General features: G+C 33.8%; 2 protein-coding genes across 3 annotated transcripts; one reads left to right on the forward strand and one right to left on the reverse strand.

Moving 5' to 3' along the window:
- Nucleotides 1–233: 233 nt before the first annotated feature.
- Nucleotides 234–4,019, forward strand: LOC107830457 (putative late blight resistance protein homolog R1A-10). 2 transcript variants are annotated; one of them, XM_016658021.2, is made up of 5 exons: nucleotides 234–322; nucleotides 547–600; nucleotides 709–811; nucleotides 886–3,547; nucleotides 3,810–4,019. In XM_016658021.2, the coding sequence occupies exons 4-5, from the start codon at nucleotides 903–905 to the stop codon at nucleotides 3,817–3,819; spliced, it is 2,655 nt and encodes an 884-aa protein (XP_016513507.1). In that variant the 5' UTR covers nucleotides 234–322; nucleotides 547–600; nucleotides 709–811; nucleotides 886–902; the 3' UTR covers nucleotides 3,820–4,019. The 2 variants fall into 2 exon arrangements, with proteins under 2 accessions (XP_016513507.1, XP_016513505.1); XM_016658019.2 differs by lacking the exon at nucleotides 234–322 and having other exon boundaries at nucleotides 408–600; nucleotides 3,758–4,019.
- Nucleotides 4,020–5,584: 1,565 nt separating this feature from the next.
- LOC107830458 (glycosyltransferase BC10) lies at nucleotides 5,585–11,794 on the reverse strand. The gene is made up of 11 exons (XM_016658022.2): nucleotides 11,486–11,794; nucleotides 10,025–10,560; nucleotides 9,537–9,635; nucleotides 8,320–8,420; nucleotides 8,162–8,233; nucleotides 7,966–8,056; nucleotides 7,344–7,424; nucleotides 6,583–6,645; nucleotides 6,372–6,494; nucleotides 6,217–6,255; nucleotides 5,585–6,125 (listed from the first exon to the last, which is right to left on the reverse strand). Exons 2-11 carry the CDS (start codon nucleotides 10,406–10,408, stop codon nucleotides 5,997–5,999), a joined length of 1,182 nt encoding a protein of 393 aa, XP_016513508.1. The 5' UTR covers nucleotides 10,409–10,560; nucleotides 11,486–11,794; the 3' UTR covers nucleotides 5,585–5,996.
- Nucleotides 11,795–16,555: the final 4,761 nt, after the last annotated feature.

Here is a 16,555-nt window from a genome sequence, read left to right on the forward strand (position 1 = left end):
TAAGTTTTTTATTTTATCCACTTTATCTTTAACGAAAAACTTTTATAGATACACAAAAGCTTTTAGGATCATATATTTCAACATTATATTTTTTTTTTTTAATTCCCTTATCTAAGTCGAAGGGGAGGGAATATAAAATTAAGGTTTGTGGTGTAACTAGCCTTTACGATAGGCCACGTGGGGCTGCTCTTGTGTAGTTAACAAAAGTGTGTTTGCCTCTTTTGTCAATCTATCAAGAAATGCAATATTTAGCTGCGCAAAGTACTACACAAGAGCAGAAAAATAGAATGATTTACCAGATTTACCCTTAATTAGCAAGCAGGTATGTCAACGAAGCTTCACTTGCTTTACCACCTATAGTAGAAGACAGAATTAATAGAAAAAGACTGGCCTTTGGACAGTTTCGTGACTGCTCTTGAAAAAGACCACTCTAATCATCATCTTATATTCTTATATTAATTGGGCAAAAGTACAGTTTTCTGATTTCTAACCCTCTCTTTCAGCATCAAAGTGCATTCATTCAGAGCAGAAATTTCGATTTTGCAGGCTAGAATTTATTGGTCTTAATCTGCAGTAGTACTTCTTCCCAATTAAAGCCAGGTAATATATTTGAGGCTTAAAACTCTTACTAATACTCTCCTGCTTTTTCTGCTCTCAATGAAGTAAAAGAGAACACATTGATCTAACCGTAGCTGGGCTTCTTTTCAGGTTTCAAGAACAGTCATAGTTCACCTTTCAGTTTCATTTCTTCTTTATTTGGGAGATCTGGTTTTATGATTTCTCACATCCTCTATTTAACAACAAAATCTAGGTAAGCATTTGATGAGGCTTGGAACTCTTTATTAACTGTTGCTATTCTCTAAATTGATGATTTGTTTGATCTAGGAATCTAATTGATAGAGATGGCTTATGTTGCTGTGATTTCTCTTATACGAACTTTGGAGCAACTCGTTCAGCGAAAGCCACATTTGGTAAGTGATGAAACAAGAACATTGATGGACTCTCTCCTTGATAGTCTTGAATATTTTCAAAACTTTGTTGAGAACACTAGCAAGGGAAGTAAAGATTGTGGAAAGGTTGAAGAATTGGAGAGATTAATTAGAAAAGCGGTGGAAGAAGCAGAAGATGTGATTGAACTAAAGATATATGAAACAATAAAAAGAGACGCATTATCCAAGATTTTATTAAGAACACTTGATGCACTAAAGAGGGAGGTGATGGGATGCAGGTTTGGTAAAAATAATGTCCTTAATGAAACAATGGAAAAAAAGGCATTACGCAAAACCTTGTCTCGACTTATAGAAAAGATTGATGTTGTGAAGAGGAATGTGATGGAAAGTAATTTTGGTACAAATGAACTTCAAGGCTATGGTGATCCTACAAATGAGGAACTGCAAACACGTGATTCCTTGCTTGGTCATTCATCTAGACAAGTTGCAAATCTGAATCTAGAAAATGTTGTTGTAGGTCTTGAGGACGATTTGTTGAAAATTAAGAGAAGATTAACCGGGCCCCCTTCAACCCGAGAAATTGTGTCTATTTTAGGAATGGGTGGTATCGGCAAGACGACACTTGCTAAAAAAGCATACGATGATCCTGAAATCAGGCATCGTTTTGACATCCATATTTGGGTGACAGTATCTCAAGAATATCGGGTTAGAGTTTTGTTGTTGGGTGTTGTTTCTTTTCTTTCTCAGCTGACAAATAAGATAAAAACATCGACTGATGATGAATTGATGGAAGCGATATACAAAAAGTTAAAGGGTCGGAGGTATCTTGTTGTCATGGACGATATCTGGAGTAGTGAAGTCTGGGAACTTATGACAAGAATTTTTCCAGACGACAACTGTGGGAGTCGAATTATTTTGACTAGTAGGCTTAAAGATCTCGCTATGCAAGCTGACCCTAACAGCACTCCTCATGAGATGAGACTCTTCAATTCAGATGAAAGTTGGAAGTTACTTAATGAAAAGGTGTTTGGGGTAGAACATGTTTGTCCTCCTGAATTAGAGGTTCTCGGGAGGCAAGTAGCACAAAAATGCCAAGGACTACCTTTAGCTATTCTAGTGGTTGCAGGGCATCTCTCTAAAATTGCTAGAACGCGAGAAAGTTGGATAGAAGTTGCCAAAAGTGTAAGTAAGGTTGTTGCTAATGAATCAGATATATGTCTAGGAGTGCTAGCTATGAGTTACAATTACTTACCTAATCATCTTAAACCATGTTTCCTTTATATGGGAGTTTTCCGAGAAGATAGTGAGGTTAACATTGAGACATTGATCAACTTATGGGTTTCTGAGGGTTTTCTATTGGAAGAATTTGTGGGAAAAGATTGTTTGGAGGATCTTGTTAGTAGGAATCTGATAATGGTTAGAAAGCGGAGATTTAATGGCGAGGGGAAAACCTGTGGTGTCCATGATCTGATTCGTGACTTGATTTTAAGAGAAGCTGAGAAGGAGAAACTCCTGCAAGTTATTCCTTCGGCAAGGAAGCTTCGTGTTCGTCGCTATAGTATCCATTCATATGCTTATGGCGCTGCTTTCCGGGACTCATCATTCACTCGAACAGTGCACTTCTTCCATGGATTAAGTCGATTTCCTCTTTTGGAGCGCTTCAAACTGCTAAGAGTGTTGGCAATCCATAATTGTTGCTTTCAAAATTTTCCAGTTGTGATAACAAATTTAGTACATCTCAGATACCTTGAATTATACTGTGAAGATAATATTCACAGGTTAGTGTCTGAGCTTTATAATCTGCAGACCTTGATTTTTCATCACCAACGATTATATACGTCAAGAGTACCTGAGACAATTTGGCAAATAGAACATTTAAGGCATCTTCACGTGACTGACTTCTTTTCTTTCCCTATTACGTCAAGAGAGGTAAAGCCTGGTTTCAAGCTACAAAATCTGGAGCGACTTTCTTGTCTATGTTTGTCCAGCTGTACTTCTGAATTGTTTTCTGCTATTCCAAATCTTAAGAGGTTGAAAGTTCACGGAGATTGGGAGGAATGCGAGGGAAGGAAGATGTCCCAGTACCTAAATAGCCTTTCCTGCTTAAAAGAACTTGAAATGTTGAAGTTCAATGGCGACGGACTACAACTTCCCCGGATCCCAAGTAAATTCGCTTTGCCTGTATGTCTGAAGAGGTTGACTTTAAGTTATACTAGTTTACCATGGGAAGACATGGCAAACATTGTAATGTTGCCAAACCTCCAAGAGCTTAAGATTAAATACAATGGATTTGATGGTGATGTATGGAAATTAAATGATGAAGAAGTTTTCAATCAACTTAAGTTTCTCCTAATCAGCGCAATAAATCTGAAGCACTGGGAAGCTAGCAGTGTTAACTTCCCAAGGCTGGAACGCCTAGTTCTGAAAAGATGCTACTACCTGGAGGAAATCCCTCAAGACTTGGGGGAAATTTGTACCTTGGCATCAATAGAGTTGCATGAATGCAGTATTTCCGCTGCAAAATCTGTGAATGAAATTCAAGAAGAGCAAGAGAGCATGGGAAATGATTGCCTTAGTGTCATCACTGATAATTGTCGGTAAGACTCGAACACTCTCAAATTATTGCTCGGAAATCAGTTTAAATTTCGTTCTTTATTTTATGTGCTCCATTTCTTCTCTTCTTTTACATTGCCTCTTGAAATATATTTATAATTTACAAAGTGATGATATTGTTAAAAAATTTAAAGAATATAGTCAAAGAAGTCTGCAACCCACTTATTACATTATGTTGTCTTGTGTTGCCTTAGACATCATTGATCTGGTTCAAGCATCCTTATGAGTTCCTTCTCCTTGCTGCAGCTGGGATTGAATGTTAATTTGAAGAAAGCTGCTCGCGCTAGTCAAGAGAAAATGGTGTGCGTGTATAATTTCGTTATTGGTCTTCTTTCATGGTTTGATGTTTAAACATGGTGTGCATAAATTTCCCCCTTATAGAGGGCGGGAAAAACTCCAGTTTGATGTTTATTCTTTCATGGTTAATTTCAAGAACCCTTCCGTTTGCAGCTCAGATTTTATTAGTCTTCCCACTGGCATATAGTTCTTGTGCAGAAAACCTCAAGAAATCTAAAGGCAAGATTGAGTGAGGTATTCAGTCTAAAGTAGACTATGCTTAATACTGTTCATTGTTGCTGAAAATTGGAACTTGTTTTAGGGTTTTGTGGAATTCTGATACTAGCCATCTATTTGTTACTAAGGTTTAGAAGTCCGAATTCTGATACTGCATTTATCGATAGCCCTATAACTTTTTTCAAACACTTCTTTGGACATTGGAGTAAACGAAAGGTGTACGCAATTTTCTATTTCTTCTTCTACATTCCATGCAATAGTCGATGAGATGAATATAATTACACTGGATCTTTGAACTTCCATTGCTAGGCAATCTTCTTAGTTTTGGAATACGAAAAAAAGTTTCGTTTTAGTCAGGATTTATAGCACTTTTTGCATAATTCAAGGTAAGTAGGAGTGTAGGACTAGGATTCTTCTTAACCAAATTTTGACACAATAACAACTCCTAAATAGGATATTTTACGTCTCCATTACAAATTAGGAATTCGTTAAAGAATACATAATTTCTTTTTTTTTCCTTTCTATTTTGAGAATTGATTGCCCACGCATAATGGGTGCATTAAAAAATATTTATCTCAAAATCGTTACGACACAATTTAAAAATTTCCAGAAATTTTAAAAGTTCATCAAAAAGTTCTTTACTAGAAGTACTCTCCAAAAAATCAACCAAAAAAAACAAAAAAAGAAGGAAGAATAAAAACCATCACTGGAATTATCACAGTACTCTCCCTTGTTTGAGGTAAAACTAAATTCCTTTTATATGGGGAGAAGAGAATATGAATTCTTACAGTTTCGTTGTATCCTATGCAAATTCTAAGCCTCACAGGTAATGATATGATAATTTTTCCATATTGTATAAGATAATGTTTCATACAATGTCTACTGATAATGAATACTATCTACAAGCTACATATTTCTAATTTTAATTTTGCAAGGTTCAACCACCAACACATCATTAACTTCTCGGCCATACTCTTACCTAGCGTTTGGACATAGATATGATTGAAACCCGAAAAAAAAAAATTGAAAGTTGAAATTGTGTAAGACATGCATTTTATTTAAAAAAAAGTTAGAAATTTTGTGAGTGGAAGAAAATGTTTTCTCCAAAACCTGCCCTACACCAGTTTTTGGGAACTTAGAAAAAAAAATCAATCTTTTTTTCAAAATCTGATCATATTCCAGAAACAAACACTGTTGTCAAAAAAATTGAAAAAAAAGAAGCCAAAATCTATGGCCAAACGGGAAATTAAATGCGACAAAAGCTCAAGTTTTTGTTATCTCCTATTAATTGTATATATGAGAAACTTGAAAATGAAACAAAAGGGAAGATTTAAGAGATGGTACTTCTGAACAAGAGTGATTAAAGATTTTTAAACACAGGTCAGGCAAAAGGGAAGAAAAAAAGAATTGTTCACAGCACCTGATTTATCATTTCCATACACAAATCACATTTCAGATTCTGAAATTTCTATTTGATTCAAAAATTTACCAAAACTGAAATGTAACAGTTTTCTTTAAATAAGGGCCATATTTGCAATTTCTACAAAGGTCAACAATACAGTGTTGCAGTTAATAAGTCCCCAAAAATTTCTTAACCCCAATACTAAGATCAATATAACAAAAATAGCCCAAAACTGAGAAGAAAACTAAACATGAAATCACCTACCCCCAAAGGGAAGAACGACGACTCAGGGCAATTTGGTTCAACATTCCTCGGGTTTTAATACAGTCGCCCTAATCGCGTCTGCCAGTAAAACCCGTGCACTCAAAAAGATGCCTGGTTTCTGGGGGCAGCACTCGAACTCAACCTTTCTGTAAAGAGGGGGCGCTTTACAACACTGGAAGATACACAAGAAATGGATGATGAAGGGGGGTCGGATTGAATCGACCAAAGAATCAGCGTGGATGTTATCAACCCACTTAAATGGACGTATAATTGGGATAAAGCTGCAACAAGCTATCTAGAGTTTCAGGTAAGAATTTTCTTGCAAACAAGTAACATGGTCGTTGGTTTCCGTTCCATAAACATGGCCTAATTTGAACTTCCTTCTGCAATAAGGAAAATAACACGGGAATCTATCAGATAATGTAGCTTTCTAGTGAGACAATGCAAGGGAAGTGTTAGAGTAATTATTCTTACCCTTGCGTCACTTGTGACATGCACATTCTCTGAAATAGACTGAAGAAACAGTGAGGAGAAACGTTAAATCGTGTCATGATTGGAAACAAGACTAGAAGTAATAAAAAAAGAATAAGTGGCATAAACGTATGCATGTCGAGGGAAGTTAGTCTTACTGTTATGTTTCTCATAAGATCAGAAGTAATATCTTTGCGCACGTATGATTTTGGGTGCCACTTCCCTTCAGACCAATCAACATGTGTTACTGACCAATTCGCAATTCCAGTTGGGTCAAGCATCTGAAAATTTATAAGAAGAAAACCAGTTAGTTTGGAAATGATCAAAACAGGAAGACTAGAAGACGCGCTGGTGAAGAAAACTACTCACATGGAAAAAGGTTGGTAGATAGTGCTCATCAGAATAGCAGTTCCGATTACCCTCCATGTTTGGCTGTTGCATTATTAGAGGCAAAAGTGCAAGTGATTAATGAAAATGAACCAAATTCACATCTAGACAAACAAACAAAAAAGGCCAGAAGAAAAGAAAGCGGGTAGTGGAGATAATGGTTAACGTAGTCGTAGAGGAATTTTTAAAAGTCTATGGATACAAGCATGTTTTATTGTGCCTGTAGCAATTCCATGATCAAACATTGTTGTAGTTTCCAAATAGCAATACAAATAGAGATTTAAGAAAAAAACTTAAGTGGAAATAAACAAAGAAATAATGCCAGAGAACAATAGTTTTTATGCTTCAATTCAAAGGCATACAGATGCTTTAAATCCAAGGGAAGAGGAGTAATTGGGACTATTTGCGACAGATGAATATAACATAAACCAATAAGCAGACTAATCCCACCTTTGTTATCAACTACACCTCATTCCCAATTACAGTTGGGGCTGGTTATTTGAATACTCTCTGGCATCTGTTACGTTCTATTCAGGTCAAGTCTCACATACAATAAACTTTCAGAAATTTTAATGCTAATTAGTTCTCCAAAACAATCAACAGCGTGGGAAAAAACGATGTAATTAAAACATCAATGCGTAGAGCATTCAACATCGTATACATCAATGAAATAATGCGGTCCAGAAAATAGCTAATAGCGTAAACATATCATCAGACAAAGTATGATAAAGAAAAAAACACACCTTGCAGTAGTCCTTAAATTTTCTATAGTAGAGACTGTCAGCCGTAACTGCAAGGGCATGCTGTCGCTTCATTGTGAACCACTGTAAACATTCAGAATGTAACCTATCAGAACGAGAAATCGTATTCAAATTGGCATATCAGCGCTATTAAGCTATAAGAAGTGCCCACAGCTACTCCTATATTTGGCCACCTAAGATGGCGAAAAGAATTCTGCCTACAGAATACTGCAATTAACCAACTCATGGAACACTTCAAAGATTACAAAACCAAAATATACTTTGCTTTTTGAACAAATTATAAATGAATGGTTAAGCTCTATAATTCGTGAAATAGTACGACCAATGTAATACATAGACAAAATGGAAAGCCTGAGAAGAGAATCTGTTCTCTCTTACTGATCCGATCCTTTATTTTTTAACAACACACTTAATGAAAACCTATAATTACCAAAAACAAGAGTGTTGGAGGGTTAATTGTTTACTTGACAAGCACCAAGCATAGTGTCCAACTCATTCCTCAACAAAAAATAAGAGAGAGAGAGAGAGAGAGAGAGAGAGAGAGAGAGAGAGAGAGAGAGAGAGAGAGAATCAAGAATAACAGCAAATGTTGTGTAAAAGGAACCTGTGCACCCTTTCGAAAATCCTTCTTTTCAACTTCAGGTAACATACGTTCATAATATCTGCCACTTCCATGAGGTCCAGGATCCTCAAAGCTGAGAGAAGAAAGAAAAAGAGCACTCTTTTAAGCCCAAGTAATATAATTTCTAAAGATGATTAGAAATATAAACTATCACGCAGCATCAGAGGAATTAACTTACCAGTCTACAAAACTGATATTTGTATACATCAGGTAGTTGTAAACATAGTCAAAATCACGCAGCGGTACACAACTGCAAGTTGATAAGCTACATGATCAGAAATGATGTAATGGCATAATTGCAAAAATAAAGAGCAAGAGAAATCATCAAATGTCAACCTGTCAGAAAGTAATACAAAATGCTGATTGTCAGTATCTTTTAGTGCGTATGCTAAAAGGCGTCTCTCAGCATTAACCATAGAAATCTTTCCCCACACTACCTGCAGTGCAGAAACGTTTACTCCACAACTCGGCCATATAAATGAAAATGATAAATACCTCTGACTTCAAATGACTAAGATAGCTATAAGTATCTTCGTATTTCTATAAACTATGTTACACGAGCCGCTCATTTGCATCGACATAGCGGCGTCAATTAGGTATCACAGGGGTGCAATACTTCATGACGGTTCTTCAAAATTCACTAAAATTTAGCAAAAAATATGACATACTTGTTCTGAATACATGTACAAACCCATACTTTATACGTGCCCGTAATCGAATTCAAGTAATATAGGTCGATGTTTTAAATTGAAAAAAAGAAAATGAAAAAGACGACACTTGCAGAAAATACAGTAACTATAAACAATACTAATTTGCATTATCAAATAAACATGGCTGATTTGAGCTACTCAACTTAATTCTCAAGGTCTATTCACAACCAAAACCCATGCCACTAAAAAAGGGTAACAGTCAGAGTCATATTGACAAATTGTGCCACTTGCAAAGAAAGGAGGAAGTGGATGATGTAGGCTACACAAAGTTCTAGATCCATTTAAATTCATAAAGAAGATAAGCCTAATCTATTCCAAGAAATTAAAAGAAGCAAACATAGTACGATGGAGCTGATGAGTAATGATGTCGCACGAAGTTGTACATCAACTAGATGCTGCTGCCAATTCTCAATCATTCTTCTCAGACTCTGTGTTAAACTGTTAATCATTTATCACGCAAACAACAGCCTGATCACACAAAAAGCCAGCAGCACAACCTACAGAACTCTTTTCTCATTCAGCTTTTTTTCGATTATTTGGAATTTGAGTGTAGGAGTCATCTCATACAAATAGCCATGAAAGAAGCATGATAGAAGATGTCAAAATACAACAAAGCCAAAAAAGACAATGAATTCAATTGCTTCACAGGAACAAAGTGCATTCAGAAACATACATGAAAAAACTTACAAGCGACAAAGTTGATGATACAGTATCTCATTAGTGACAATGGTTTGTGTATCAGAAAAAAGAAATGGACAAAGTCCAAGCAAAAAATTTAAATACTGCATCTCATCAGTGGCAATGGGGGAAAAAAAGTGTACTATATAATGCAGTATGACAAACCTTATCACTACGAATTTCCCGGTTGACAAAGTAACGGCTAAAATGTACTGGTTTGTCCTTAGATGCATGTACATAGACAGAAAATTTGCCTTCATGACCCTGAAAGAGAAATTGTTTTATAAAACAATCAGTAGAGAAAGCTTAAATGCTAAATGTAGTTAAGGATCAATAAGATACCCAGTAAGTACTAAATTTACACAAACTAGTAACGATTGAGTTAATCTGATAACATTAACCTATATTATAAAGTACCCGGATAATGTGTCCGTATTATGTTGAGCATTCCCTTACAAAATTTGTGGAAACTGGAAAGATGCTTTTGAGAATAATTTACTTAAACTTATAAGAGGGATGCCAAGGTTGGTGATTCAGGGCATGTCAATAAATTGTTGTAACAGACCAACATGAAGAAGAAGAAGAAGAAGAAGAAGAAGAAGGAAAAAAAAAAAGGACAGCTTGGAACATCCGCGAGAATATGAAAAATAAACCTGAAAAAATCTGTCCCAGAGCTTTTCAAATGGTAACGCGCCAGGTGTCAGGAACATAAATGCAATTTTGGGGCTTTCGGGCATGACTGGGGGTGTGTTCAAGATTTCATTAGTTACAACATGGGAAGCGAGCTCTTCATCTGTCAATTCTCTGGCGGGCGCAGGCGGAAGCCAATCGGAAAGCCCCTTGCAACCATTCAGTGAGAATACATAACAAGCACCAGAACCTTGAGGGGGGTAAACGTAAGCACAAATTAGGAACAAACTAACTAAAGAAACCAACACGATTATCCATGTCGGTTTCTTTAACTGAGCACGATGGCGAGGTGCTGACAATATTTGCATGTCCTTCATGCCTAAATGCCACCCCTGAGATGTCTTCATCTAGGAACTATATACATCAGCAATCGAAAAACATGAAAAACTAGACCCTCTTGACCAATCTCCGAGACCAATAACCAAAGAACACTGTATTTTCTTTGAACAACCCGATAATCATAAGCAGTAACTGTGAATCGATGAGAACAAACTCAAAGCTGCAAAAAGATGAAAAATCAACAAATAAGGAGGAGTTAGATTTAAACTAAGATTCGGAATTTTAACTCCTAATATTTCCGTTACATGATATTGGATCTTGTACAAGCCTCCCGTGTTAGAGAAACACAAGGAAAGATTCACACTTCCCATACTAGAGTCCAGTTAACATAGCGAAAAAGAGAATAATAACCTATACATATACATAGATCTTCTATTTAAAACGAATCAGATATTCATAAGCTGCACGAAACATGGAAATCAGCCTTCCACTTCAAACAGAGAGCAGAATTACAAAATCCAACAAAATGACTTCTTTTAACTGGCCCTATAAAGAGATCACACTTCAAACAGAGAGCAGAATTACAAAATCCAACAAAATGACTTCTTTTAACTGGCCCTATAAAGAGATCAAGTTAATACAGATTTTTTTATTCGACCTCAGCATCCGCAGAATTAAACAGTAAAAGATCCAAACTCTAAAGAATTCCCAGGAAGTAGAAAAGCAAAGAAAGACACATGAAAATTTGAGTACACAAATATTGGTCTAATGAGATCACATAAGATAACATAGCAAATAACAACCTTCACAACAATTATAAAGATTCCTAGGTTGCCCCAAACATCCTTAAATTAAAGTCACACCCATTTATCAGACCTCAAATCTATCCACTCACCCCCCATCATCAATCAACTTCAAATCCCCATCATCACCTACACATACATCATACATAAACAGACAAAAGAATATATATCCCCATAAATGCAACAACCTCATCAAAGAATTAATCTCAAATCTTTTCAAGAATCCAAAATTTCAATCAAAGTTCAAATTTTTACTCATAAGGGTACGTCTAGAATTACAAACAAACACAAACCCACATCATAGAATGAAAGAACAGATATAAATCAAGAACGCAATATTACCCGAATAATGATGCAAAGAATAGAGAGGTTCCTGTTTTTTTTTGGTTTTCCACTTGCTATTGAACTCCAAATCTTTCAAGCCAAAAAGGATCTGTATTTCTGTGTGCATGTATGTATTATTAATACGAATTATTAGTAATATATTTGGCGTGTGAGATCTAGGGCTAGCACAACAAAGCAAGTGGAACCAAACAGAAAAACAGCGGAGAGAGAGAGGGGGTAGGGGGGCTGCTCCAGTGTATCCAATACAAGAATTATAAATTAAAAATGTGTAAATTACAGTATATGTGTTGTTTTTTTATTTTGCTTGTGGGGTGATGGTTTCTAATTATCTTATATCTTTTTTGGTGTGACTTTCCTTTGTGTATGGAGTTTGACCGTTAGTTTTCATACCAAGGTCCAATACTAGGAACTATTCAAGCCGGCAATTATTGGAAATTTGATTTTTTTTTTTTAATGAGTTTTGAGGAAATCGTTATCTAAAAAATAGTACAATCCTACCTTAGTTTATTTTTGGGTCACTAATCTTTGTGAAATAATTTCACCTATATAGTGAAAAAATAATTTATCTAGTGAATTATCTAAATATAAATACATATGATTCGTCTAGTCAATCCCATTATTTGGGATTGATGTGTAATTAAAATTACTTGTTAGTTAGAAAAAGGCATTCTGATGCACTAAGCTCCCGCTATGCGTGGAGTCCGGAAAAACGCCGGACCACAAGGGTCTATTGTATGTAGTATTACCCTGCATTTATGTAAGAGACGATTTTCACGATTCAAACCGTATTGCTACTTTTGTAACATATAAAGAATTTAATAAACCGAGCCCCCGTAGAAATTTGAATTCAAAGTTGTGAGAATTAACAAGTATAATAGTAGTTCTCTTGAGTTTTTTATTTTTCTTTCTTCTCTTTTACCTGATTTTTATGAAGTTTCGAGAATAAATAAATTGTAGATTTTATTGAAATTGTGTGAGAAATGAATATTGAAGAACAAAAGATTGGAATATACAATAACAAAAAAAAATAAGAAAAAGGAACTAACACAATACATGTTTAGGGTGTTACTATTATATATTCCATGTGAAAAAATAATGACGAATAGTCATTGAACAGATGGCATTTTTACTGAAGTGAATTGTTTATCCTTTTTTATCTAAATGTTGGAGAGAGAAAAAAATGTTATGGCACCGTTAATGTCATGTTAAATCATTAGTCTTCTGTCGTTATAGAGTTGCTTACATCATATAACTAAAACTTTACAAATGGCAATTATTCATCATTTTATTATATATCCAGTTAAAGCAAATTGTGAAAATGGTACATTTGAATTGTATTTAAATTTAGATAAGAATGATTACACAACTAATGTATTAGCAAAACAGTAAATTAAATAGTACTTCATCAAAATTCAAATATACTAAATAAGAGCGCCACAAATGTGGGGGAAAATTAAAGGCCAGATAATGTTGCCAAATTTGTTAAAGTTATTTTAAATAATGAGGTACCAAAAACAATCTTTGGAAAGTCATGATGACAGCAATGAATATTGATAAAAAAAAATTGATGTTTTTTCCCTAAATAGTTGTGCTTGATTCATCATCTATTATATGCCCAATATTTGTAAATTGGCAAATTACCAAAATAAGTTAGATAGAAATTAGTAACTATTTTCTAGAGATCATACTTTAAGAGAAAAAGAAAGTTCACCAAAATACTAAATCGGACGCGGATCTACTACCATACCACAAATGAATTTACGTTAATCCAGTAACTTTGTGATTTTATATATATATATATATATATATATATATATATATATATATATATATATTCTAAATATTTATAAATACTAATTATGAACTCAATTATTATTACATATTTATTTAACTTTATTGTAAAAAATTATAAATTTTAAATATTGAATCTACTTCTATGGCTGAATCATTAGCTTGTGATACTAGCGGCCTGTTTGGCCAAGCTTTTTGGAATCCAAAAGTATTTTTTGGGTCAAAAGGTATTTTTTTTATTAAAAATGATATTGAAGATGTTTGGTCAAGACACATAAGTGTTTATGAGCACCAACAGAAGCAACTTTTCTCCTTGGGAATAAGTTATAAATTCTAACTTTTTTCAAAAAGTAAAAGCAGATTAATTTTTTCAAGACAAAAATATCCTTATCAAAAAATTTATTTTTCAAATTATCCCTTATTAATTTAATATTTTTCTTTTCCTTTCTTGTTTCTACCATCAATTTATTTATTTTTCTTATTTTTCATCATTTTTATTCTTCTCTTATTCTTCTTTGAATAGTCTCTTTCAACTATAAATAGATCTCCTCTTTTATATAGGATTCATGGAATAAATTTGTAATTTATATTGCACGATGCATATAGATATACTTAAATTATCATGTAAATAATAAGCAATGCATACCCAATAATATTTCTTTGAATAACTATATTTTATATTGACTAAAAAATTTAATATATATTTTACTTTATATTTTATAAATCTAATTCTGTAGAACAAATAATACTAATTATAGATTGAACATGTACTGTCATTTTGCGTAATTTGATACTCAAAAATACTTTTGGAAAGATTGACCAAACACAATTTGCTTATAAAATATTATAAAAATATTTTTTTTCGAAAAGCACTTTTAAACAAAATTACTTTTCAAAATAAACAACTTTTAGCAGCCTCACAAAACGGGCTCTAAAACTAACATGACTTCGCTCGTTACAAACTTTTCTAAAATTTTGCTTTCGTGTTTATGATTTTTTCTTTATAAAAGTTCCTTGACATAGTCATTCCTATAAAGGTTTCGGAAACATCGACAAAGTTTTGTTAATAAAAAAAAAATTAACCAACAAATATGTTTTATTTGAAGACAATTAATCTAAAGTTGCGCAAAGGAAAACTCCTAAAAAAGGCAAATGAAAAAGAAAGATATTGGAAATGTGGTCATCAATCGCGAACCAATAGCGCGTGGACGAGTGAGTAGCGCGTGGACTGAGGTCCACGAGAGGTCAAGTTGTCACGTTTTGTTTTGTCCAATCTCGCTTCCCACAATTTCTTCCGACAAGTAAGAGGTGTCCAGGCACGTTTGTTTCATATCTTATGGCAAATATGTAGAGTAGAAATACAGTAATGATATTATATTAAATTCACACATATTATATTTATTATTTCCGTCTCATTATATATGATACTTTTTTGTTTTAGTACGTCCTAAAAATAATATTTTTATATATAAAAATAAGTTAATTTAAATTTTTATTACTCTTAATAAGACGATATGCAGTTACATGGACATAAAAAAAATATTTTTTTTTTTCAAAATCGGCCATAAAATTTTCAATTTTCACTTAAAAATGAATTTTGAAAATTTTTAAAAATTTGAAAAACTCAAAAAAATTGTTTTTAAAAATTTTCACTCATTTCACTTACAAAACTTCAAAAACAACCAAAAATTATATTCATATCCAAACACAACTCTAATTTTCAAATACTATTTTTTTTTTCACTTTTTGGGGGAATTTTACTTTTCTTATGTCCAAACGCCCACAAAGTCTCTCTTTGTTTTTTAAAATTTGTACCAGTCAAATATGAACACCACATAAATTAAACAAAAGAAGTGAAAAAATAATAGTATCCGGCTAAGTTTCCTAAAAAATAAAAAGGCTTATTTTTGCAAAAAAGTGTTTGTTTTGAAGAGTTAAGGTTTTCGACTAAACTATCGGATAAAATATATTTTTAACTAGTAGTAGAAGTTATTTTTTACAACGGAATAAAAGTTGAAAAGTAAGTTTTTCGTTAGCAGTCGCAACTGAAGTTGTTTTTATTTTTTCAAGAAAAAATATACTTAGAAAAAAAATTATATTTACAAAATTATTCAATAATAAGGATGAGAGGTACCTATTACATTATCAAATAGATCTGAAACCAAAGTATCATAAAAGATGTTTTGGCGAAGAAATAAACTTTTGACCTAACTTAATCCAAAAAAGTAGCTTATTGAGAGGAAAATTGTCAAGATCATATAGAAAGAGCATAGTCCATTCGCTCAACCAGTGTGATGGTAAGCCAGGAACTCGTGTTTTACCCGCCTTTTGCACTTTAATTATTGCACTTTATGAGCTTAAACGGTGGTGATTTGTACTTATTACGTATTTTATGTCTTTTAGGCGATGATTCCGAGTGAAGAAGATAATTTAGAGCTAAATTAAATAATTTGAAACTTTGAAAACTTAATAAATGCCCAAGGAATTAAACCCGGAATTGCGTTCGGGGGTCGAGGACCGAGTCTGCATATCAAAAAGTGAAGAAAAAAATCTCATGTTGAGAAAGTTGCACTACCGCGCTGCATGGGGAGCCACGAGGCGCAGCGTGGCAGTGCATGAGAGATCTATAACAGAAATCATGCTCTCTGAACTTCTCCAGTGGCGCGTCGCGCCTGTGCAAGTCCATTGGAGTATTTTTTTCACTTCGGCTTGAAAAGGGTAATTTCATTCGGATTCACTTCTACATGGTATAAATACATCAAAAATATAATTTTGAGAGGACTTTTGACCTACAGAAGATTGGAAAAGATATTTGCCCCAATTTCAGATACTGGGATTTTTGGATCTTTTTTTTTCTTTTTTTTCTTCTCATTTGGTTGGACCGAACCGTGTAAGGCTACCTATGCTTGTGAGTGGATAATTGATTCGGGAGCTTCACATCACATTACACCCTGTAAAGAGTTATTAGAAGAGTTAAGGAGTTTAGAAAAGCAGCATGACTCTAAGGCACAAGAATTTATCATTCTTCCATCAACTCAATAACCGAGTTTGGATTGAATTCATGTTTTCTTACTTAATTTTATCTGTGATGATTTCTACTACTGTTATGGAGTAGTTTTCCCTTAGGAATTTGACAAACATGGTGTATTGATGAATGATTAGTGATTCGATTTTTGATAATTGCTTGAATTTGTTGATGGAATTTTGAACTATATTGTGAAGTTGTTCATTATTTTGCTTAATCGAAAGATGAGTTTTATGTTGAATTTCTTTGCA

The sequence above is a fragment of the Nicotiana tabacum genome, chromosome 9 (genome assembly GCF_000715075.1).
Source record: "Nicotiana tabacum cultivar K326 chromosome 9, ASM71507v2, whole genome shotgun sequence".
Classification (NCBI taxonomy): domain Eukaryota; kingdom Viridiplantae; phylum Streptophyta; class Magnoliopsida; order Solanales; family Solanaceae; genus Nicotiana; species Nicotiana tabacum.

Bases quoted from the DNA above. Each gene is read 5' to 3' on its own strand.
- LOC107830457 (XM_016658021.2), top strand. From the start codon at position 903: ATGGCTTATGTTGCTGTGATTTCTCTTATACGAACTTTGGAGCAACTC.
- LOC107830458 (XM_016658022.2), bottom strand. From the start codon at position 10,408: ATGAAGACATCTCAGGGGTGGCATTTAGGCATGAAGGACATGCAAATA. The intron at 7,425-7,965 runs GTTCCTTTTACA...GAATGTTTACAG, and splicing joins ATTTTCGAAAGGGTGCACAG to TGGTTCACAATGAAGCGACA. The intron at 6,646-7,343 runs GTGTGTTTTTTT...ATAATGCAACAG, and splicing joins AATTTAAGGACTACTGCAAG to CCAAACATGGAGGGTAATCG.